This window comes from Echinops telfairi, unplaced genomic scaffold (genome assembly GCF_000313985.2).
Source record: "Echinops telfairi isolate 266 unplaced genomic scaffold, ASM31398v2 ScPeMD7_53;HRSCAF=182, whole genome shotgun sequence".
Taxonomy (NCBI): Eukaryota; Metazoa; Chordata; class Mammalia; order Afrosoricida; family Tenrecidae; genus Echinops; species Echinops telfairi.
This window is the reverse complement of record NW_022103951.1, coordinates 11,295,232-11,320,130: the sequence shown is the minus strand read 5'-3', so window position 1 is coordinate 11,320,130 and position 24,899 is coordinate 11,295,232. Positions and strand designations below refer to the sequence as shown.

General features: G+C 46.7%; 1 protein-coding gene across 1 annotated transcript in view; it reads left to right on the top strand.

Moving 5' to 3' along the window:
• REPS2 (RALBP1 associated Eps domain containing 2) overlaps window positions 1-24,899 on the top strand; it is a 136,652-nt gene that overhangs the window by 40,216 nt on the left and 71,537 nt on the right. The window contains 4 exon segments of the mRNA XM_045290744.1: window positions 5,971-6,103; window positions 9,575-9,638; window positions 14,001-14,143; window positions 21,751-21,845. Coding sequence (XP_045146679.1) covers window positions 5,971-6,103; window positions 9,575-9,638; window positions 14,001-14,143; window positions 21,751-21,845 — 435 coding nt within the window.

Genomic DNA, 24,899 nt, shown 5'->3' with positions numbered 1-24,899 from the left:
CACCAGAGTGATTTCGGGTGATGGCCCTTTCTGCATACTGTCTGTGGCCTTCCTTGACCTGCAAGTTCTACTACATGTCTTTTCAAATGGGAGTGTGCTTCGAATCCTCTACAAGACTTGAGTCCTGACTCATAGCAACACTATCAGGCAGGGCAGAATTGCCCCTGTGGGTTTCTGAGATCGAAATGGTTTATGGGAGTAGAAAGCCCTGTTTTTCTCCTGAGGAGGAGCAGGGGGTTTCGAGCTGCTGACCTTGCAGTTAGTTCAGGGTGACATAGCCCACTATGTCACCAGGGCTCCCTTGCATACGTAGGAGGTTAGAAATCATGGGCATTCTAGCTCCTGGGGAAGGCTTTCTCTCTCAGACAGCTCTTGGGGAAGTCCCTCAGTCTTTGGTTCCTAATGATTTTTGTGTGTTGTGACATCTGCCTTCCTGCAGCTCCACTGTTCTGTGCCTAAGCCGCTCTTCCAAGATCTGAAAGGTGATTGACTTCAAACACACCCAACACTGATGCTACCCTACCTCTCAGCAGAGAAGCCCTTGCCCAAATGGGTTTACAATGGTAGATACAGGGGTTTAGGCCTTCTCACGCATCTTTTGGGGGATACAATGTGATCCAAACAACATTTTCCCCTTTGGCTCCAAGTCCATGCCAAAGTCTTACATCAACTCCAAGTCTCCTCCATCATTTTCTGAGTTTATCTAAATCAAACAAGGGGGAGATTTTAGGCTAAGTATCTCATCCTGGGGCAAAATTCATCCTCATCTGAGAAGCTGTGAAATGTACAATATACGCTGCCTGCCCTCTAAAGAGCGCTGGAACAGGTGGACAAGGGCAGGCATAGCCATTACAAAGGCACGCGAGGGATAATGGAAACCAAGCAGGCCAGTCCCGAAGAGTAATGCACAGCAGCTCTCGCTGTTGGAAAATAATCCTCTGGGTAACAGCTCACCTGTATGTCCCTAGTGACCGATGTCGGGAAGATTGTGGATGTTAAGTATGTTCATCTGTTGAACACATGCATATGCAGGTAAAGCTAAAATGATTTTGCTTTTTGAGGTGGATCGGCCCTTGTGTGGACTGTTCCAGCTGAATGCTCCAGAAATACTCAAGAGATCAAGAACTCGAGAACTCACAGATCAGACCCGGCGTGAACCACAGGAAGGTGGACTGGGACTTCTTTGACTAGAGCTCAGTCTTTAAAGCAGTGGTTCTCAACCTGTGGGTCACGGCCCCTTTGGGGGGGTCAAACGACCCTTTCACAGGGGCCGTTCGATTCATCACAGTAGCAAAATAGCGGTGATTGAAGTAGCAATGAAAATAATTTTATGATTGGGGGTCACCACAACATGAGGAACTGTATTAAAGGGTTATGGCATTAGGAAGGTTGAGAATCACTGCTTTAAAGTATGAAACGATTCATAGGTTTTCATAAGTCACAAAGAGCAGCATTTCCCAATCACTTCCAATATAAGCCCTACCCCTGAACTTTCTAGAACTTGTCAATCGTTGCCCCTCAGACCCCTTTTTATTAGTATCTATTATGTACTTGCCTGGGACTACATATGGGATAAATATACTCGAGTATAAACCAACCCGAATATCAGTTGAGGCATCTAATTTTAACACAAATACTACATTAAAAATGTGCTGGAAAACTCGGCTTGTATATAAGTATATATGGTATTTTATCACTCCAGGTTAAAACTCGAGTAAAGATACAGTAGAATGCCTTTTCCGTCATAACACTATGGTTTTACTATGCTTATAAGAAAAAAATATATATATAAAGATGTGTTAGTCTGGGTAGACTAGAGAAACAAATTCATAAACATGCATAGGTATATAAGGGAGAGGTTTTTATACAAGAGGAATTGAATATTGAGAAAACATCCCAACCCAGTCCAGTCCAAGGCCATAAGTCTGATATTACCCCATATGTCCAATACCAATCTATAAAGTCCTCTTCAGACTCACGAAACACATGCAGTGACACCAAATGTAGAAGGTCACAGGCCAGTGGGTAGAAAGTGTTTGGTGGTAGAAGCATCTCAGTGCTGGCCAGGGGTCTCCATGTGGCCATTCCAGTTCCCAGGGCTGCATCAGGGTAGGTCCATGTGGCATCTCCTCAGGGATGCCTCGCAGGAAGTCAGCCTTGTCAGTAGAGAGTCTCCAAGGGAGTGAACCGAGAGAGAGGTGGCTTCTGCCTCCAAGAAGGAAGTACCAGATTTCCCAGAATTCTCAGGAGAAGGTTATGCCCATACAGAAGTTTCACTGACTATCTCCAGATTGACAGCCTAGACTCCACCCCTACACTATTGATCCTTAAATTGACACCAGATTAGGTGACTACCACAAAAGATATCCTAATTATTTGCTTTACTAAATCAATCTAAAAACCTACAGTAAGAAACCAGGGGAACGAAGTAGGGGTAGTTTCTTACCGTGTAGTGGAAGCCAGTTGAAGGGTCACACTATGCAGGCTGCACAACCTGTGGGCTCGCTCTCTGTGTCCGAAGGTCTTCTTGAGTTTAGAGTACAGGCACGCATTTTGCCAGCTAAGTGTTCTTGGAAGGGAAGGAGGACTGGATTATCATGGGAATCCAAGATGCAGGCGGGGCCCTCTGGCCCTCAGGATTGGAGGTTCTTAGACATAGGTGCTTGTTTTCTCCTTGGGGACCCTTTACCTGCTTCATGGCCTTGAGTTGACCTCTCGGTCCCCCTTATCTTTCTGCTCCAGCCCCGGTGGGGGTTAAGAACAGGAATGAATGGTCCCCACAGGTCTGGGAGAGCCAAAGTCCAATCAGGGCCTCGACCACGTGGAGTCTGAGAGAGGAGACATTCCAGGGGTGCCTGGAAATCTTTGGCCTCCCTTGCCTCGCAGCCGACTCCTCCCATTTTGTGTTTCCCCCAGTGCGATTCTATATAACCCGCTGGCCTTTGTTCCCTCTAAACCACCGCTCCAAGGGCTTTGGATGCTGCCCCCCCCCCACGTGGCTATGACTTCCTAACTTAACCATAACATTGGGAAAGAAAGAGTCAATTTTCCCAAACAAGATCCCATTTCCTGGTGTAGAACTTAGTACATCAACATGTCTTTTTTTTGGATGGGGTGGGAGGTGGGGAAGCACTGATCAATCCAGTGCAGGTGCCCACAGCCATCCTTCCCGACGTCTCTTGACATCATGTCTGTTGTTCCCATCCCGAGGGGGCTGCCGCTGCTCTCCTAACTGGAAGACCCACCACCTGGTTCTTACTCTCCACCTGGGCCTTGCTGTACAGCTGTGCCGGGCCTCTGCTTGTTTCTCTGTCTTATCCACATTCCCGACAAACGAGCACCTGGCCTAACTTGCTCTTGTTAGAAGCTTTCCATGCCAGAAGATCCCAAAGGCCAGCGTCCTGTGTGTTCAGCGGCCCCCCCCCATGTCCCTCACTAGGACAGAGGTCCGATGTGGTGTGTCGCCCACTCAGGCTGCTTTGTAGCCGAGCAGAGAGCTGAGCAGTACTTCTGAAACAGGCGCCTGGCAGAGATGATTGTGGAGCCCTGCAGGGTAGTGGGCTGTGAGGAGCAGGTCGGATTGGAGCAGGCTGGCATCAGACGAAGGGTACTCTGGGACAAAGTCACCAGCAGGACAGGGCTCTGAAGGCCAAGTGGTTGTTAGGTCACAAGGACTCAATCACCCCTCTCCTGTCCCAAGAATGGGCTCGGCCCTTGCTGAGAGGCCAGAAGCCGAGGGGCTGTGGGAGAGGAAAGTGGGTGGGTAGCCTGGAGGCTGAACAAACACGGAGAGCAGCAATCACTGGAATGGCCGAGGAGGGAGCAAGAGTGGTGGGTAGGGTGGGGCGGGGAGCGGGGTGAATTTTAGGGGAGTTGAAGCTTCCTGGTCAGAACCAGGAGGTACAGCAGCCAACTCCCAACATGGAAAACCGGAGTCTTCAGTCATGGAGAAGTGAGGGCATAGAACTCTCTCGACTTGGGTCCCACATATTCTTTGCACCATCTCCGCCTATATAATCCAGTAGCTGTTGCACTTCGTGCAGCCAGTCCGGGCCTCCCTTGCCCATGGACAGGCGCTGGCCTTCCTTTGTGCCTGTGATCTCAGTCAGGGTCGGGCTGGAGGGCCAGTGTGTCTGGGAGTTCCCCACAGGACTCCTGTCCTGTCCCCGTTGCTCTGCACCCCGTGTCTGGCCTCCGGGACCGAGTTTGACATCTGGCTTCGTTCAGAAAGAGTGCCACGGACCTCGCCTGCGGAATCTGGAGACCCGTGTGGTCCGGCGGGGCGGGGCCTGGGGCTGACGTTTGGTTCACTGTACATGCTTGTTTTAGATTGTGTGCTTATGACCAGCATGAAGAGGGGCTTTGAGAAAAACAATTTCTGCATATAGATAGATGTGACCCAGTGTATGGAATCCTGAGAGGCAGGCACCTGACTTTGCATCACAGATCAAAAAGGACCATTATTTGCTGACAGCAGGGGCTCCCTGAAAGATACCAGCAAGCCCTTTAAACTTGCCCAGCAGAGCTGTTGCTCATCTGGAGAAAGGGTAGTAGCGCCTGCGGTGTCTACCTCGTTAAAGTCTTGAGTTGTGCATATGAGAGTGTGCGCACGTGTGTGTGTGGTGTGTTGGGGCATGGGCTGGAGCAGAGATGCTGCCTCATCCAGGGACAGTACACAGAATCTCTTCCTCCTTTGGAATGCCTTGAGAACAGGTTCAGACGCAGGCAACTACTGGCCCTTCAGTAATAGTTCTCCCTTTCTTTCCTAGTCCTCTTCTGTAGGTGCCCCTTCCTTGTGTTTGTGGAGCGATTCTCAACCTGGGGGTCATGACCCCTTCACAGGGGCCGCCTAAGACCATATTTCTGATGGCCTCAGGAACGGAGACACTGCTCCTCTAGCTGTCTCCAGGCAGGTCTGCCCACATGCAGATACACTTGCCTACAGGGTCACCACAACATGAGGAACTGTATGAAAGGGTCGAGGCCTTAGGAAGGTTGAGAACCACTATGCTAGTGTCTTGATTTCAAGATGTCCTGTGGCATTTAGCATTCCTTAGTCCCAGGTTGGGAGTAGGGGGTGGAACTCAGCCCGAAGATCCTCCCCCCAGCGAATACCCAAGTGGCCAGTATAGCCTTGTGGTCTGTTGGTCCTTAATTTGCAGAACTCTTCAATCCTCAAGTTTGGCTTGCCTGCCCCCTAGTGGCAGGTCGGGCACACGCCTTGTTACCTCGTGTATTGGGGCCTGATGGACAGCTGCTCTCTCTCCACCCAGCTTTTTATCACTATCACTCCCAACGGGCAAATGTGGAAGCCGAGGTTCGTTGGCCCTGATGACTTGCTGCTCAGACCTGAGGGCGGGGGCGGCTTCACAAAGCTCCTGGGGAAATTCATGGTCTTTTCTTTCCATTGGCTCGCAAACTTCATAGACGTCTCGTACAGGGGAAAGTGAACTTTGACTTCGGAGCTGTTGTTCATTCCCTGATGTATGCAGTGTGAACGAAGGCTACAAGGAAAAAGATGACACGCTGGGTGGGGATGTCTGTTCTGTTTTGTTTTATTTTCCCCCCTTTAGCATGGCTTAAAAAATATCCGTGATGATTTCACTACCCGCTCAGCGAACCTGGGAGGATCAAACTCTGATGGCAGTTTGACTGTCCTGTTTTTTACTCCTCCTCCTCCTCCTCACGTTAGAAAACCCTGTAGCACTTACGGAGGGTTCTGGATTTTCTGCTCAGCCCTGCAAACACTTTGGGCGGGGGGAGGAGGGGGAGGAAGCAAGAAGAATGTACGTCGTGCTATCTGGCCTGACTAGTTTGTATGTTCGTTACATTCCACTTATGTGGCGTTCACATTTACTTCCTTGGGGACACACCTCAGTAGATTGCACACTAACACTGAGTGAGGTTTGATTTTTCGATTTCGTCTTCGGGACAGTCGGAGTCGCTGAGCATTCGCTTGTCTCCCTCCAGTCCTTTTCCGTGGAGCGAGAGCCACAGGAGAGCAATTACCCAGACGAACCCTGGCGGATAACAGAGGAGCAGCGGGAATACTACGTCAATCAGTTCCGATCCCTGCAGCCTGACCCAAGTGCTTTCATTTCAGGTAATGAACTTGGGCCGTGGGGGGGTGGGGGTGGGGCGAAGGTGGGGCTCCCAGGTCATCATGACCTTATAAGCCGCACTAACCAGCTTGAGAAATTGTTTAAGCCCAAGTCCCACCGACGAGCACCTGCCATTCCAATTTGCTTCCCTTTCGGATGGCATTTCTCAGCCACTACAAACCAGGCAGAAAAAGGAAGACAAAACAATATCCCAAAGAAAAACAAAATGCTTTGGCCAACAACACATGCGTTTGGGAAATGATGATTTCATTTCAAAGGGGTTAAGTGAGAATTTGGGGGAACCTGGTCCTGACCCTATGCCATTCAAAATGGAGCAGGGCTTGAGGGAATGGAACCCGGCACCCAGGCAGTATCTGAAATTGCTTACTAATTACAGTTGTTTTAGAGCAAGGACATATCATAAGGAGTAAGTGTCGCAGTCTTCTTTGTGGGACACAGGTACAATGCACACCAGATTGGCAGTATGATAAACTGTACTTTGTGACTGCCCGTTTTTGTTTTAAAATATATCTTATTAATAATAAGGTGCAGTGTTTAAATCTCAGTTGTTCACTTGCAGATGTTTGATTTTATGATTTGTGGCTCAACACTGCTAGATTTATAGTATTCACGGCCTAAAAAAAAGGTATTTGGCTTAATGTCAGAATCTACTTCAAGAAGTTGTTGGAACGGAATACTGTCATAAGTCAAGGGGCTGCCTGTATTCATGGGTTCAAATTCATGTTCATTTTAGTTGGCTCAGGTCCTTATATAATTTTTTTCCCTAAGAGAAATGAAAATGTGGATGGAGAACTGGCCAACATATTTATGTCCATAAATAAGTGTTCCCTTCTTGGTTGTCTTTAGAAATATGTGTTCTTATTCAAACCGAAAGAAACCAACTTAATTGTGGTGTGCCAACATTTTATTGGGCTAACAAATAATCAGTGGAATAGATGAATTTTGGAGAGAAATTCATAATAGTTCTCTTTGTATTTCAATCTTAAAGAATAACAGTATTATTGTATTTGCAATGGGACATATTGAAGTGTGGGATAAGACTAATTTTATCTCATGAAACAAGGTATGTAATTAAAAGACAGATAAAAATGTAAGCATCATTTATTGATTATCAATATCTTTGTTGAAGGCAGCATATTGAAGATACAAAAAAATTAATGTTGCCAACATGATTGAAAAAATGAGGTGTCTAGATTGCACTTATTGATCCCTTGCTACCATTGCCAAGGATTTCATTTTACTTGGCTCTACATATAATACTCATGGATGCAGCAGTTAAGAAGTTAAGTGATATATTGGGCAAAGCTGCTGCCTAACCCTCTTTCAGGTGTTAAAGAGGAAGGCTGTCAGTTGATGACTGAGGGGCGCCTGACTCAAGCCATGGTGTTTCATTCACCTCCTATGCATGTGAAAGTTGGACAGTGAATAAGATAGACTAGAGAAAATTGATGCCTTTGAATTATAGCATGGGTGAAGAATTATTGTGGAAATTCCTGTAGACTACCAGAAGAAAAAGCACATCTGTCTTGGAAGAAGTACAGCCAGAATGCTCCTTGGCAGCGAGGATGGCGAGACTTGATCTCACATACTTGGGACATGTCCTCAAGAGAGACCAATCCTTGGAAATGGCAAAGGGCATCAGGCTTCAGGCTTCTTAAAAGGGTCAGGGAACATAAAAGGAAGCCTCTCAGTGTAATGAATGGGCAGAGCAGCTATGACATTGGGCTCCAACATATGAACAATGGTGAGGATGGTGAAGGACTGGGCAGGGCTTGGTTCTGTTGTGCAAAAGGTTGCGGTGAGTCCAAAGCAACTTGACAGCAGCTAACATTGACCTTGACCAACTGATTGAGAGAATCTCACAACGAATGCAGATTGGTAATGTAATACAAAGAGGTAGTTGGTAGGGATGTTTTCCTGTTCTTTGAAGTACCTATTTTGAAGAATTTCTAGTGTAGATCAACGTCTTGTGGCTATCACGCTGTTCCACCAGTTTTTGCTTTATTTTTCTATCTTACCCCAGATGATTTTGAAGCCTTTCATTGGAAAATGAGTGTATCTCCAAAGATGAAGGTTTTTTATTGGAAAACAAAACCACAATTCTTTGGTACACATTACACAAGGAACACTGATTCCTTTAAATCATTGTCTTTAAGTTCTCATGATTGTCTCCCAAATGTCCCATTTAAAGCTTAGTTTGCTCAAGGTCAAGAGTAATTTATAGGTTACAATGAACCAAAACACCAAGGCCACTGTCATCAAATCAATTCACTCTCACAGTGACTCTGTAGGATTGGGTAGAATTGCTCTGTTGGGGTTCGGAGGTGGTAACTCTTCATAGAAGTAGACTTCCTGGCCTTTCTCGGCAGGGCAACTGGTAGATTTGAACCATCAACCCTTTAGTCAGCGGCCTTCTGCTTAGCAGACTGGCCAAAAGTGCTCCTTTTAGTTGCATTAGTTGTGTGTTTTCAAAAACATCATTATTAAAATGTAGACACCGTCCCATAAAACTCACCCATGTAAAGTGTATGACTGACACAGGTGCATTTATAAGGAATAGAGAAGGAAGCCCCCCCCCCTCCCATTGGTCCTACTGAGGGGGTTCATGGCTTATGCTGGAAGCTAAAGGTACTGGCATTTCCAATGTCAGCAAGAATACCATGGTGGACTGGTTTCAGTGGAGCTGCTAGACTAAGCCGAGGAATAAAGGCCTGGCGAAAACCCTGGATCCCTGCAGAATAGCGTCTGATATGCTATTGGAAAAAGAGCCTCCTATCCCAGGTTGAAAAGCACCCAGAATACATGGCGGACGAAACAATGGACCAACAGTCGTAAAGGGCAGGACTGGGCATGGTTTGGTTCTGTTGTCCTTGGGGCTGCCATTAAGTCAGAGCCAACTCCAAGGCAGCCGACAAAAGAGAAGGAAGCAAGAGGTTCCTGGATTAGCTTCTCCAAGACCGGAAAACTCACCGCCACACCCTTTCCAAGATGCCAGCTTTCCCTCTCTGCAGCCAGGTCACTGGTTCTCACGGCCTTCTCCCTGCTCTCGTTTCACTGTGACCGTGTGGGACTCTCCCGCCAGCTTATTGTCAGTGCCTGACGTATGTTGTACGTTCATAAATTTGAGATTAGGTTTTCAAAAAAATTCTGTTCGTAAACAATTTCAGATTTATAGTCACTGAAGACGGCGAGGTCGGGTTCTATACTCTCTATCCCAGTAAGTCTTAGGTGCTGGTATTTTTGCCCTGTTTGAATGCATAGGTCCTTGTGAAAGCTCCTTCCTCTGTTGCGTTTATTTCCCATGAGTCATCGGCTTTGGTGAATACATGTAGTATGTGTGACTGGTTACTTAGGAATTCCTGAAGGAAGCAATGGTGATTTCTTGTGATGCAAATATAAACACTGTGCTAAATAAGTAACTAATGATGTATTCCAACACTGGCTATTGACAGGTTCTGTGGCTAAGAACTTCTTCACTAAATCAAAGCTTTCCATTCCAGAACTCTCCTATATATGGTAAGTATGATTAATGACACATAATATCGCTTATCCTTTGGCCTCTATCATTGCTTCCCCCCCCCTCCCCTGCAATAGCTTTATCTTTTGAATGTGTTTAAGCAAGTGAGTCCAACCCGGATCTGTGTTGCCATGAAGATGAAAGAAGTTATTATCTGGAAAGCACAATGAAGAGAAGCGTGCCTGGCACAGAGTATTAGCTATTATTTTCAAAAGGATTTCCTAATTATTGCCCTCATTGAAATCCTATTTCCGGTGCGAGCATATTAGAATGTCGATCTTGCATATTCTATTTCCAGAATTTTTCTTCTTCTTGGCATGACACAAATCCCCCAGGACCTTGAAAAACCTATTTATACTATTTCCTAAGGCCAGGCAACCAGATAAGGCCAAGGGAGGTTGGAGGTTCGGGCAGCCAATTTGAAGATTCTAGAAGCCTCTTGGCTTCCTCAGTTGGCTGAGTCAGCTGGGCCTGAATTTGGATTTGCAGCTGTGGCGTCCTTCCACTGCCGAGTCGGCGGCAGCTGGGGCCCCAGAAGGGTGGGTCTGGCCTGCACAGATGGCTCCCTTTGCGGCTATGAAAATGCTCGGGGCCTCTGCAGGGTGTGAGTGAGTTCTACCTTGGACTGGGCAGGAGACCCCAGGGCAATAAATATAGTATGGAAATATTGGAATGTTTATGCATAGCGCCCCCCAGCCCCTCCCCTGAGGAATTTGCAAAAATTATGAGAGGATTTAAAATCTTGTCATGTGGTGCCCATCTCATTGGAAAATGATTTCGGAACGCGGTGGAGGTGCCTGTGCAAAATATATACAAGCTTAATGCTGTTGTTTTCCCGAGCCTTCTATTCGCTCTGAAAACTAGGAACAAGTCATCATATGATCTGTTTTGAGAGAATTCTCTGCCCTAACGGTGGCCAAGAGGCTTCCTACCTTATTGCGGAGACAGCCCTGAAAGGGTAATGGTCCTATCTCCATCCAGCCCCTGAGGCAGGTCCTTGGCTTCTGTCTCTGGGAAACGGTGATGTCAGGGTTAAAACACGACCCTAACCCCAAACCCGGTGCCTGGCAAGTTGTCACCAACTCAGAGCAACCCTGACAGGACAGGGAGAACTTCCCCCTAGGCTTCCCAATAGAAGTCACAGCTTTCGCCCGCAGAGGGGTTGGTGCACTCAAGGCACTGCCCTTTCGGTTAACCTCTGAACACTCGGTGTCACCAGGGCATTTGTTGTTTCCTTGCCATTGAGTGCCTTCCCCTCCTTGCGACCCTCTAGACAGGCTGGGGAGGAGCTGCTCCCTAGGGCTTTCCAGGCTGCCTGTCTCCCTCTTAGCAGCTGGTGCGTTCAAACTGGGACCCTTGTGGCTGAGTCGCCCGAAATGCAACCCACGCTGCCATCTGCCACTCCTGGCTCTTGCTGCGTTGAGGGTTAGTGTAGTCTAGGTATTTGAGACGGTCTCGGGGATAGGACGAGGGAGCTCCAAGAAGTTTGTGGGAAAGTTCTATTTTCAGTCCATTTTCTCATGGACGTTTGGACCCTTCCTTGTGCGTTCGAACCCTTCCTCGTGCGTTCGAAATAAGGAGGTCCTGGAGCTCACCTTAGATCATCTTTCTTTCCGTGAGGAAAACGCTTCTCGGACCATTCAGGATGGGTTTAAGCTCTGCACTTGCCCAAGGACATGTCTGTTCATCTGTGCCCCCTCAGAGACTGGCCGAGCTGATGGCATCTAAGAGCCCTCTTTTGTGCTGAGGAAATCGATCTGTGCCTTGTTGTGTGGAACAATGAGCTAAGCCTTTTCATGAGCCTTCCTCTGTGCCTTTCAGTCTTATCTGCTTCCAGCTGCCCCTTGCCACTAGCTTTATCTTAAATCACAATTCAAGAAATAGTTCTTGAGCTGACTTGTATTTTCCCAGGAGGCAATTCTCCAGCAAAGAACAATTTGATACAAAAATGCCCACGGCTGGAAACATCCATGGCTTGCCCTTAAAGTTGAGCAGGAAGATCTAGGGCACGGAAACCCAAGCTTTATATAAATTACAGAAGGGCTGGACACATGCGCCACTGCCCTGTGCAGTGTTCTTTAAAAAAAAAGTGACAAATACTGTATATACTTGAGTATAAGCCGACCCGAATATTAGCCGAGGCACCTAATTTGACCACAAAACCGGCATTAAAAATATTCTGAAAAAACTCGGCTTCTCCACGAGTATATACGGTATATAGGTACCAAAACATTTGACGTTTCAACATTCTGGTTAAGCATCATCAAGTCAGTTCTGACTCATAGGCACTGTGCTAGGCTGGGTTGTCTAGAGAAACACATGCAGCGAGACTCGTACATGTATAAGACAGAGATTTATATCAAGAAGTAATTGTATATCAAGAAGGCATCACAGCCCAGTCCAACTCAAGCCCCTGAGTCCAGTGCTAGCCAGGCTCTGCAGACTCCTGTAGCTGCAGGTGGTGATGCAGGAAAATGAAGCGAGATGCAGGGGGATCCACAGCACCCCCCCCCACCCCCGCATGCAGTCACGTGGATCCAAGGTTGGTGGGAACATGGCAGGATGTCGACAGCTTGGAGGTTGGCTTCTGGGATCAGCAGCCCACGTGGGGCCACCCCTGGAGGCAGAGTACCAGCAAGGCTGAAGGCAAAAGGCCAGGGAGGAAGAAGTTCTCCCTTTGCCCCCCTTCTGTCCCCTCTCTCACGGGTACACCCCTGAGGAGACATCATCAGGCTGTGATCCTGATTCTGCTTGATAGGTTGGACTCCAGCCCTACCTTTTCACAGAGGTGCATGTTGACATAAAATCTACCTCTCAACAGGGGGCCCTGTGTATCAGAACAAAACGCTGCCAGCTTCTGCACCACCCTTACAACGGTGCTGGTGGGGCCCGTGGTTGCAGCCGATGCGTCAATCCACATCATTTCGGGTCTCCTGATCACATGTCCAACGTATGTGAGACGAAGTCTCGCCATTCTGCTTCTAAGGAGCACTCTGGCCATACTTCTTTCAGGATGGATTGGCTCCTATTTCTGGCAGTTCATGATCCGCCAACACCATCATTCAAATGCATCAATTCTTTGTCAGTTTTGATCCTTTCCTTGTCCAGTTTCCACACATATATGGGATGATTAAAAAATATGAGTGCTTGGGCCAGGTGCACTTTAGTCCTTAACATGACATCTTTCTGTTGGACTACTCTAAGGAGGTCTTGTGCCGCAGATTTACCCACTGCACGGCATCGTTCAATGTCTTCTCTGCTGCTTACGTGAGCGTTGATTGTGGATCCAAGTACAACGAAATCCGTGACAACTTGCTCTCTTCTCATTAGGATTGTGCAGCCTATTGGTCCAGTTGTGAGGATGTATAATGCAGTGACCTTAGTCATGATTAGGATGTTGTTATGCTAGCGCAAGAGCCCTGGGGGGAGGGTGCAGTTGGGGGTTTGAACCCACCCATTGGCTCTGAGAGATACAGGCCGGGCAATCTGCTTTCAGAACGTGACAGTCTAGGAAACCCCAGGGGGCAGTTCGATACTGTGGCATAGGCCCCTGTGAGCCGGCGCCAGGAGCCCTAGGGGTGCGTGATTCTGTGCTCACTGACTAGGTGAATGGTTGGTGGTTTGGTCCCACGGGCATTTTCATGGGAGTTAGACGGAGTGATCTGCTCCACTCGGTGGCTGTGCTGCCTTTGCCCCCTAGGAAGTCTCGGGAGTCTGTTCTACTGCATCACACAGTCTCTGTCAGTCCACAGTGGATTTGATGGCATCTAATAACAACGTGTTATTCGGTCACAAGCAATCTCCCAATTTTTCTGTTGCCCTCGGTAGAAATTCAGTGTGCTTAAACCAAGAGCCCCCCTCTTATTCCCTGTCTGGTATACTCAGTGGTGTAAAACGGATCACAGGGAGCCTAAGTCCTTCATATTTTGATGTGATCAGTGCTGCTGGTAACTTCAGTGGGTCACATGTTGGGCTGGGACCCACTTCAAAACTGCCAGCTGCTCCGAGGGAGAAAGAGGAGGCTTTCTATGACCATACAGAGTTGCGGTCTCAGAAACCCACAGAGGGCGTTCGCTCTTGCCTTGTTGCATTGCTAAGTGTTGACATAACTCGATGACAGTGAGTTTTGAGTGTGGTACCAATGCGAACGCTGGGGATCAGCATCTTCCTTCCTTCCAGTGACCCCGCAGCTTGCAGAGGTCTTGAGGGTGTGGAAGAGAGCCCGGGAGTGGGTGGTGGTGATGTGTGCATGTTATATCTGTATGTATGTATGTGTGTGTACATGTCCACGTATGTGCTGGGAGTTGAGTCACTTTCCTTCCAAGTCCTTTGTTGAGACCCATGGCATCTGTTATCTTTAGGGAACTCAGTGATGCTGACTGTGACGGGGCCCTGACCCTGCCTGAGTTCTGTGCTGCGTTTCACCTCATTGTGGCCCGGAAGAACGGCTACCCGCTGCCCGAGGGCCTGCCGCCCACTCTGCAGCCAGAGTACCTGCAGGCAGGTAAGGCCTCAGCCTCAATCGGGAACTTTTTGATTCAGACTCTAGAAGTTTCTTTTTTTAAAAAAAATCATTTTATTGGGGGCTCGCACAGCTCTTATCACAGTCCATACATCCATCCATTGTGTCAAGCATATTCGTACGTTTTCAGAACATTTTTTTCCTACTTGAGCCCTTGCTATGGGCTCCTTAATTTTCCCCCTCCATCCCCTACCCTCCCTCCATCAGGAACCCTTGATCATTTATAAATTATTATTATTTGTTCATGTCTTAACACTGACCGATGTCTCCCTTCACCCTTCTGTTGTCCATCCCGCTGGGAGGGGGTTATATGTAGATCATTGTGATCTGTTCCCCCTTTCTCCCGACCACCTTCACTTTACCCTCCTGGTATTGCTACTCTCATTGTTGATCCTAAGGGGTTTATCTGACCTGGATTCCCTGTGTTTCCAGCATGTACCCATGTACATGCTCCGGTCTAGCTGGATTTGTAAAGTAGAACTGGGGTCATGATATTAGGTAGGAGGAAGCATCAAAGAACTAGAAGAAAGTTGTATGTTTCAGCGGTGCTATATTACATCCAGATTGATTCTTCTCTTCCTTGTGACCCTTGTGTGAGGGGGTGTCCAGTTGCCTACAGATGGGCTGTGGGTCTCCATTCTGCACTTCCCCTCATTCACAATGATACAATTTTTTTGTTCTTTGATGCCTGATACCTGATCCCTTAGACACCTCTTGATCACACAGGCTGATGTGCTTCTTCCATGTGGGCTTTGTTGCTTCTCAGTTAGATGGCCGCTTGTTTATCTTCAAGCCTTTAAGACCCCAGATGCTGTATCTTTTGATAGCTGGGCACCATCAGTTTTCTTCACCACATTTGTTTATACTCCCAGGAAGGTGAGGATCATGGAATGTCAGTTTAATAGAACAGGGTGTTCTTGCATTGAGGGAGTACTTAAGTAGAGGCCCAATGTGCATCTGCTATCTAAATACTAAACCTATAAATATATGTACATAGATATATTTCCCCTTCATCATATATAAATATATTTATGTATCTACATGCCTGTATTTAGACCTGTATAAATACCCTTCACCTCCTAGTTCCCTCCTTTATTTCCGTTTACTTTCCTCTTGTCCCACTATCATGTTCAGCCTTCATTTGGGTTTCAGTAATTCCTCTCGGTGACAGTGCCCTTAATTAAGCCCTACCAGGCCTCCTACACCCTCCTGGCCATCAACTTTTGATCACTTGTTGTTCCCTTGTCCCTGGGTTTGTTAATACCATGTAGTTGGTGCCAGAACAGGAAAACATACTGGGGAAAGAGTGACTCACGCTGCACCCCACTGCCCTCATAACGTGTATGAAAGGGCGGGTCAGAGGGGAAAGAAAGTGCTGAGTCAGGGCTTGCTGGCTTTCAGCTTCCAGGAGCTTGTACCCCCAGCTAGCACCCATTTCTTCAAGGCTGCGGGAGAGCCTCAAAGCTCCCCAAAATTCACTGGCAAGCAGACATCAGGAGAAAGTGCTCTGTTTCCCCTTTGCTGTCTCTCCATCTTTCTCCTTCTTGTCTTCCTCTTGCTCTGATTCTTTTGGATGGAAGTGAAAAAGCGTTGATGTTGGGAGTGCCTTCTCGGAGAGCAGGGTCCGTGTAAGGTCCTAGACTCTAGGACGTAGAGGAACCCCAGGCCTCCTGGGCCCACCGTACCTCATGGTGTCTCTGGCTAGTGCCAGCTGCTAGCCTACTCTGCTGCTAACCGAAAGGTTGGCGGTTCACGTTTGTCCAGAGGTGCCTCCGCAGAAAGGCCTGGCGATCTGCTTCCCCAAACACAACCACCGAGAACCCTCTGGAGCACAGTTCTCCTCTGACCCGCGTGGGGGCGCCAGAAGTTGGAGCTAGGTTTGAAATGGGATTCGCAGCCTTGTATATTTGAGAATTCACCTCGCAAAGCTGCAGACAGCATTTTGAAGTCTCCAAACCCCGAGCTTTCATGGTCAGGGACTCAGGGAGTCTCTGGATGACTTTGTGGTTACAGGGGCCTCCTTTGGACTTGCTTCTGCAGGAGGGGCTCGGGTGGGGTGTGTCCGGAAAGATGAAGCCGTCTCCCTCTGCCGAGGGCCTGGGATGGGGACCTGTGCCCTTCAGGGCCTTTTAGCCAGGCTGGCGGCATGAACTTCCACAGAGACAACGTGAGCTCATCGCGCTCCTTTCCACTGAAAACACCCACAACAATGAAAACACTTGCACACCATTTCTGGGGCTTGTGGGATGTCTTAAATAATACATAGGTCTGGGCTAACAGAGCACTTGAGAGATCTCAAAAAAAAAAAACCCCAAAAAAACAACCCACCATTATGCTCATTGACAGTAAATTATAGGTAAACCCTGAGGGTTTCGTATTTACATTTTCAGTATTAATATTTAAAATTTTCTAATGTTTTATCACCCTGGGCAGGACCTTCTAGGTATTTTCTGTAATACTTTTATTGAGTCCTTCAAAAGTATGAATTTTCCTGCTCTTGCTGTAAAGAAAATTTGTGAGTGTGGGTGTGGGTGTGGGTGTGCGGGGTGTGGTTCACTCTTTGGCATCCATTTAATGCTTTTTTAAAACCTTAGTTCATATCTTGTTCCAGCATTATTCTAATTAATCCATTTTTAAACTTGACATTTTTTAAAATCCAGGCTTCTTTGTGGAGAGTAACCATTGGTCGAGGGCTTCATTGCTTGCTTTTAATGCAATACTGACACAGGAATTGTATCTGCTGTCAGGTTACCTTTAATTAAAATGACAACCCCCTTTCTCTAATGGGGGAAAACAGAATTGAGTGGGCAGGCACAGCAGCTGGGTGGTTAGGAGGGCTTAATTGTGTAAACTGTTTGTGCTTTTCCTGTCTGAAGTGACAAGGTGGTATACATTTTGACCAGGTAGTTCCCTCAAAGTGCTTTATTGTATACTTACTCTGAGAGGCGCTGCCCCTAAATGCTGTGTAAAACAGAACTCCCACCCTTCTGGAACATTCCAGCAGTTGCAGGCTAGATGTTAATTAAACCTATAAGCATGTCATAAATGCTCGGAAGGGGAAGTAGAAGTGAAACCAGTGGGTACCCAGCCTCCTGGGAAAGTTCTCCCTGTGTTTGAGGGGAAATGTGCAGGAGACACTAAGGACTAAGTAGGTAGAAGACAGTGTGTGTGTGTGTGTGATGGGTAGTGAGGACAGGAGATGTGCCTGGAAGACCTGAGAAGGTAGGGACTCAGGGCTTGGGGTAGGAGTGGAAAGTTCTGGCTGGAGGAGGAGGAGCCTGGGAAGAGGAGACTTGGCTGAGGCAGAGGTGGGGACCAGATCATAGGCAGTGTCATCTTTCGATCCCTGAAAACAATATGTTGCTGCCCAGAGAACAGATTTTGAGGGGCAGCCCGAAGATCAGGTAGAAAGTTACGCCTCCAGCATACCCTTCCACGGCAGCTGGGCCTTGTACTGGGGAGATGACTATGGGAATGGAAAGACATAGTATGTCAGAAAGTGGGTTCCCAGTTCCTTGAAGGGATTTGGTATTCTTGGGAGTGGTAGCTTCGTACATTATAGGACTTCTCAAAGACCCCCAATTCACTGCCACCTGGTGGATTCCACCTCATAGCAATCGTATAGGTTACTGGCCTCTGGGGTTCTTGGTCTTTATGGGAGTAGAAGAGTGGGCATTGATCACCTAGTCACATCTTGAGGGGTGCCTCTGCTCTGAGACACATGGGGTCACTATGAGTGGAAAGCTTCACCTGTAAATGGGTCGATTAGAAAGAAAACTCTTAACTTACTGTTGGATAAAATGCCGCCTCTCTTTTTTTCTTGTGTCTTTTTAAAAATAATTTCTAAAAAATCATTTTATTGGGGGCTCGTATAACTCTTAATCACAATCTATACATCCACCCATTGTGTGTCAAGCACATTTGTACATTTGTTGCCATCATCAGTCTCAAAACATTTTCTTCCTACTTGAGCCCTTGGTATCAGCTCCTCATTTTCCCCCTCCTTCCCCCTCCCCGCTCCCTCATGAACCGTTGATAATATATGTTATTATTTTGTAATATCTTACCCTGTCCGACGTCTCCCCTCACCCACTTTCCTGTTGTCCATCCCCCAGGGAGAAGGTTATATGTAGATCCTTGTAATCGGTTCCCCCTTTCTGAGAGGTAGAAAATGGAGGGACAGAGCGGAGGTAGAATTCAGCCAGGAATGTGAAGTTGAGAAAGATTTGATTTGAGGCAAAGAACTCCCAGGAGGGAAGGGAGCGCAGAAAGGGACAGGAGCATCTTGAGCTCCCAGGAGGATTCCGTGACCCAACAAGTTAGGTCAGGGAAGTCGCACCTGGCAGTGAGGCAGTGGGGCATATTTAGGGCTTGAGCCAAGGATGTATGTGCTGATAAGGGGAAGGAGGCTCTCTGATGCTGTAGTTGCAGGGGCTGAGTCAGGATATGGTCTGTGAGTGAATCATCTTGTTTTTCGCAGACCTGCTTCCTGGAAAACTGAGGGAAGGGGCTATACAGACCCAGCCCTGAGAGATAACCTCTTTGGAATGCTGGGGGCAGGGACTGCACAGTCCAGGTCTGGCCTTGAGAGGCGGGGGAAGGGGCCACACAGTCCAGCCGGCTATCTTTCAGGAGATCTGGGGGAAGCAGCTGCATGGTTTGGACCCGGCCCAAACATTTTCTACTCCACCTTCCCTGCACCCTCCGGTATCACCACTCTCACCACTGGTCCGGAAGGAATCACCTGTCCTGGATTCCCTGTGTTTCCAGTGCCTATTTGTACCAGTGTACATTCTCTGGTCTAGCCAGATTTGTAAGATAGAATTGGGATCATGATAGTGGGTGGGTGGGTGGGTGGGGAGGAAGCATTTAAGAACTAGAGGGAAGGTGTATGTTTCATTGTTGCTACACTGCACCCAGACTGGCTTGTCTCCTCCCCATAACCCTTCTGTAAAAGGATGTCCAGTTGCCTACAGATGGGCTTTAGGTCTCCACTCCACACTCCCCCTCATTCACTGTGATAGGTTTTTTTTGTTCTTTGATGCCTGATACCTGATCCCATTGGCACCTCGTGATCACACAGGCTGGTGTGCTTCTTCCATGTGGGCTTTGTTGATTCTCAGCTAGATGACACTTGTTTACCTTCAAGTCTTTAAGACCCCAAATGCTATCTCTTTTGATAGCCGGGCTCCATCTTCACCATATTTGCTTATGCAACACTTTCTCTTCAGTGGTTGTATCGGGAAGGTGAGCATCATGGAATGCCAATTTAATAGAACAGAGTGTTCTTGCATTGAGGGAGTACATGAGTGGAGGCCCAATGTCCATCTGCTGCCTTAATACTAAACCTATAAATAAATGCACATAGATCTATTTCACCATCATCATATATAAATATATGTACATATGTACATGCCTGTATTTAGACTTCTGTAAATACCCTTTGCCTCCTTGTTCTTTTCTCTATTTCCTTTTACTTTCCTCTTGTCCCACTATCATGTTTGGCCTTCATTTGGGTTTCAGTAATTCCTCTCAGTTACAGTGCCCTTGATCAAGTCCTACGAGGCCTCCCACACCCTCCTCGCCATCGATTTTAGATCACTTGTTGTTCTCTTGTCCCTTGGTTGGTTAACACCACTTCCTTTCCCCCACCTCCCCCTCTCCCATGCCCCCCCCACCCATCAGTCCAGTTGTTTTCTCCTCCAGATTGTTTATACAGCCTATCTTATCTAGATAGAGCTGCAGAGATAACATGCACACAAAAACACCAAGACAGAGCCAAACAAAGCAACAAAAGAAAAGAAGACAACAACAACCCAACAACAAACAATGACAAAAAAAGAAAAGAAAAGCCCGTAAATAGTTCAAGGCCTGTTTGTTGACGTTTAGGAGTGTTTTCCAGTGAGTCTGATGGGGTGCCATGCCCTGACCCCAAAGTCTATTTTTTTGTACTATCTTTGCTTTGCTCCCTTTGCTGTTCTGTTGCGCGCCCATAGTGTTTTGCCTCAGTGTGGTGGGGTCAGATTGGGTGCAATTCCGACACTGTATCTCTAGTGTTGTCCCCTGTAGGGTTATAGGTCAGTGAGGGATGTCGTGTCTTACAGTGGGGCCGGCCATATGGTCTTCTCTGTGTATTGGCTGCTCTGAGCAGGGCTATCGTCCTCAAGGCTTGGTGGGCTAGGCTGAGCTCCACTCTCTCTTCCTCCCCCTTCATTTGCTCCTGTGTGCTCTGATCAGACATGTCCCTCTCCCTGAGCTGCAGATTCAATGCTGTCCTCTGAAGTGAATTCTTCTGGGGGGAGGGGCAGGTGTCCATGTAGTTGGGATTGGAGTCGGGCCCTCAGACCTCTCCAATGGTTCCCTGCTTCATGCCGGTATGAAAATTTCTCTTGGAGTTGGATCGAGCCATAGTCCTGTAAGACGTTGTGTTTTAACCCAGAAAGAAAACAAAACAAAACAAAAAAAAACCGAACTGAACAGGTATATCCAGAGAACTCATCAGGGTCATGGTGTGGCCCACTTGGCATCAGTGAAATTCAGAGCAGATTGGGCAGGTGAGTTCCTTGTACTGCACAGCCTCCCAGGGTGACACCGTAGTGGCATCACTGCAGAGGGGCTGCGGTGGTCCAAACCTTAGGCTGGGTGGTAGAGGACCAATCCATGTCCAACATTTGATTTTGAAAAATTGTTTTTGGAAATGCCATTCGCATTTTGATTTCTGTAATAGCTTGTCTTGACAAATGTGATATGTAGCTGCTGCTGTATTACCAACCCCCCATCTGCTTTGTTCTCTTTGGACTATTGACAACTTTTCTCACTGTTGAGACATTTCTCTCCTAATTACGTTGTGACAAAAATGATGAAGCCTGATTTGCTTCTTTGAAATCGCCTGGGTGTGAAATATTAGCTTACCAGGCAGCCTGCTTTTTTTCCACATGCTAATTCACTCAGCGTCCCAATTAACAGCCTCTGCCATTGTCGTGTGTTGGAAGCACCCCCCGCCCCATGTGATCTTCTCTTCTTTGAAATCAGCAAGAATGGGTGCTGCTGTCTTTGTGGTTCCTGCTCACGAGGTGGGGGGGGGGAGCATTTCAAACAATTATCTTGAGCTTACATCGCTAGAAGATCCAGCCTACTTAGAGGCAACAAGAGCTGAACAGTGCATTTCCTAGTTTAAGTTTACAGGCTTGAAACTATTTACAAAATGCTGCTAGTAGCATCGTTAACAGATGTTGTGGTAGAAATAATGTGGAATATGATGATGAGGCTACAACATGACATTCTGAGAACAGGGATGGAGCCCCTTGCCAGGACAGCTGGGGTCCATTCCCTGCTGTTTCCCAAATGATCTTGAGTCTGCCACTCAACGACACTGTGCCTCAGTTTCTTCTTGTGTAAAATGGGGACAATTGAAGTATCGGGTTGTTTCTGTAAAGAACTTAAAATACTACCTCAGATTGATGCCTGTACTAAGTCGTGTATAAGAGAGCACTACTTTTTTCATTGTTTTATTTAACAAGCACAGAAATTTTGATAGGAAACCATGACCACTGTTTTTAGTATAAATTTTTATGTATTTTTTCCCTTAGCGTTCCCTAAGTCCAAGTGGGAGTGTGCATTGTTTGATTCTTATTCCGAGTCAATGTCAGCAAGCCAACAGTCCCGGGACGTGCATTGGAGTGAGGTAAAAGATCTTCATATGTTACGAAGTATGAATGTGTATAGTATGAATGCCATTGACCTAGGTTCTTTACAGATTCTGGGAAAATCCACCTTTCTAACAGTTTCTTCTGTTGTAGGTGATTCCTAGAGTTTCTGTCTTTGTTGATTGAAATTCTGGTTTTATTATAGTTTTGTATTCTCCCCCTAAAACTTGACTTGGTGAAATGAACAAAGTAGTTGTCTTGACTGTCCGTAGGCTGAATATAGATAGAACCAAACCAGACCAGAAGATGCTAGCCAAGCTCTTTAGTTTAAACGAGTTTCAAGTGCCTAGTGAATGTTTCAAAGTTGCATTTTTAGTAGCTGGCTATTCACAAGGTATAAGGAGCAAGAATAGCTTTGAGGGGAGGCTTGAAGAAGAATATCTCTGAGAGCCCCCGATCACATTCTAGGCTGTCACTTCTCAGGGTGTTTAGCTTTTGGATCAAATGAAGAGACTGGTTTGCATGATTCCCAAAAGAAGTCTGGAGAGTCACCTAATTAATGTTGGGCCATTAATGTATGGGCATCGCAAAGCGCTACATAATTCTTAGCTGCGGATCAGTAAATAGGCATGGTTATGGTCATGGTGATTATCATCATCATCATTGATATCAGTACCACCTCCAGTACGGGCACCAGGATGACAACTTAGGATACCTGATGTCCCCGTCGAGTGAAATGCCTGGAAACATTTTAACAAGTGAAGTTTTAGCTACAGACTCCTATGACAGGTCTCTGACCGTCGTTCACACCTTTCCGAAGTGATGGAAGTCAAAGGGAAGAGACGGGGCATTTCTGCAATTAAAAAAGAAGCTGTGACAGTTGACTGTTTGACCTGGGCTTTCACACTTTCACACCTCGTATGGCTTCCTGTGCTCCCCTGAGAGGGGAACAAGCCTGCTACTAGAGCGAGCGAGCTGATGCACCTCCCGCGTCTCTGAAACGGTGCCTTTGGATTGCTGCCTTCGTGTCACTCTCCTCTACAGGGTGCTCTTTGTGGGCAAAGGATGGACAGAAATGGGATCTCAGGATGGGCAACATTTGAAGAATTCTGTGTAAAATTAGTTCTTTGTGGACTGCATGTGATGGAGGAACAGTTACAGGAAGGAGTTAGCCATTCTCCGTGGTCCCCTGTGCAGTTGGACGCTTCTAGCCATTTCCAGAGAGGTCACTCTATGGACCAACAGTGCTTGCCTCTACAGCTGTTCTCCACGGTGCCCTGATGTGTGCAGTAGTTCCCTCCACATTTGGTAAATTACGAGGTGGGGAGGTGATTTCCTGAAAAGTGTCGGCAGTCCTGTTCTTTCTAGAGAAGAAGTTTGTTCCAGTTCCCCATGATAGATGGTGGTTGTTAGGTGTTGTCGAGTTGGTTCCGGCTCACAACAATGCCATGTATAACAGAACAAGACACTTGATGAGTCCTGCCCCATCCTGACAGTTGTTCCTTTTGTGCCCATTGTTGCAGCCACTGCGTCAGCTCGTCATGTCATGGGTCTTCCTCTTTGGGGCTGCCACTCTATTTTACTAAACATGCTGTCCTTTTCCAGGGATGGATCTCTCCTGATAACATGTCCAATGTCCATGAGACACAAAGTCTTGCATTCGGGCTGTACTTCTTTGAAGACAGATGTGTTTTTTCTCTTGGCAGTCTGTAGTACTTTCAATATTCTACACCAGCACCATAATTCAAATGCATCAATTCTTCACGCCAGAAGAGGAGTTCAAAAAGAGCTGGGATGTCAGTCTTAATAGCAAACAAATCAGAATTTAACACAAAATCTGTTAGAAGAGATCAAGATAGATATAATACAGCGAGGAAAGGATCAGTCAAGTAAATTTAACACTCATATATGCGCCCAATATTGGTGCACCTAAATAGGTAAAGGAAAGACTAACAGAATTGAATAGAGAAATAGATAGACTAAAATAATAGTTGGAGATTCAATATACCTTCAACTACTGGATCAAACATCTGGGGAAAAAGGGAACATCTGGGAAAAAAGGGATCAAGGAAATAGAACACTTCATTGACCATACACATACACGAGGGGGTACCCACCCCCGTAACAAACCAGATTTTTCCCAGAGCTATGTCTTAAAATTTTATAACATAACAACCTTATCACTTTCAAAGTACTCTCCATGACACTTCATACATTTGTTAAATCTGCAATTCCATTCTTAGAAACATTTTTCAAACATTTCTATGGATGGCAGACAGCAGCTTCCTCTTGTTTTTTTCCCCCCACCTCTTCTATGTTGTCAAATTGCTCTCCTTTCATGTCCCTCTTTATTCTTGGAAACAAAAAGAAGTCACAGGGAGCAAGGTCAGGTGAGTAAGGTGTGTGGGGCAAGAGAGGCCTGCTGCTTTTTTGCCTAAAACTGGCACACTGAGGTGGCTGTGTGAGCAGCTGCATTGTCATGGTGGCCAAAATCAGGCCTTTTTTTGCAGCACACTGTTACACAATCTTTTCAGAACCTCTAAATAGAAAGCTTGATTAACAGTCTGATCTGGTAAAACAAACTCCAAATGCACTACCAGTGGACATTTTCGTCCGTTTGGGAAGTTGAAGGACATCCAGAATGAGGTTTGTTATCAATTGACATTTCACATTTTTGAAATGAGAAAACCACTCATACACTTGTTTTGCCCATAGAGCTGTCCTTACAAGCTGTGTTCAACATCACAACATTATCTGCAGCATTTTTCCCAGAGCTGGAAACAAGATTTCATAGCTGCACACTCTTCTTTTAAATTGGCCATCACAAAAATGAGGTTTGAGTGAAACTGATTTTACAGGAAAAAATCACTGTCCAGAGAGAACCTTTCCAGGTGACACCACTGGGTACACTAACTCAGAAAATGTGTAGTACGAAGCTCTTCCCAGTGGAGCTTTCCTATCTATCTATCTATCTATCTATCTATCTATCTATCTATCTATCTATCTATCTAATCTAGAGCAGGGGTCCTCAAACTTTTTAAACAGGGGTCAGTTCATTGTCCCTCAGACCAATTGGAGGACCAGAGTATAGT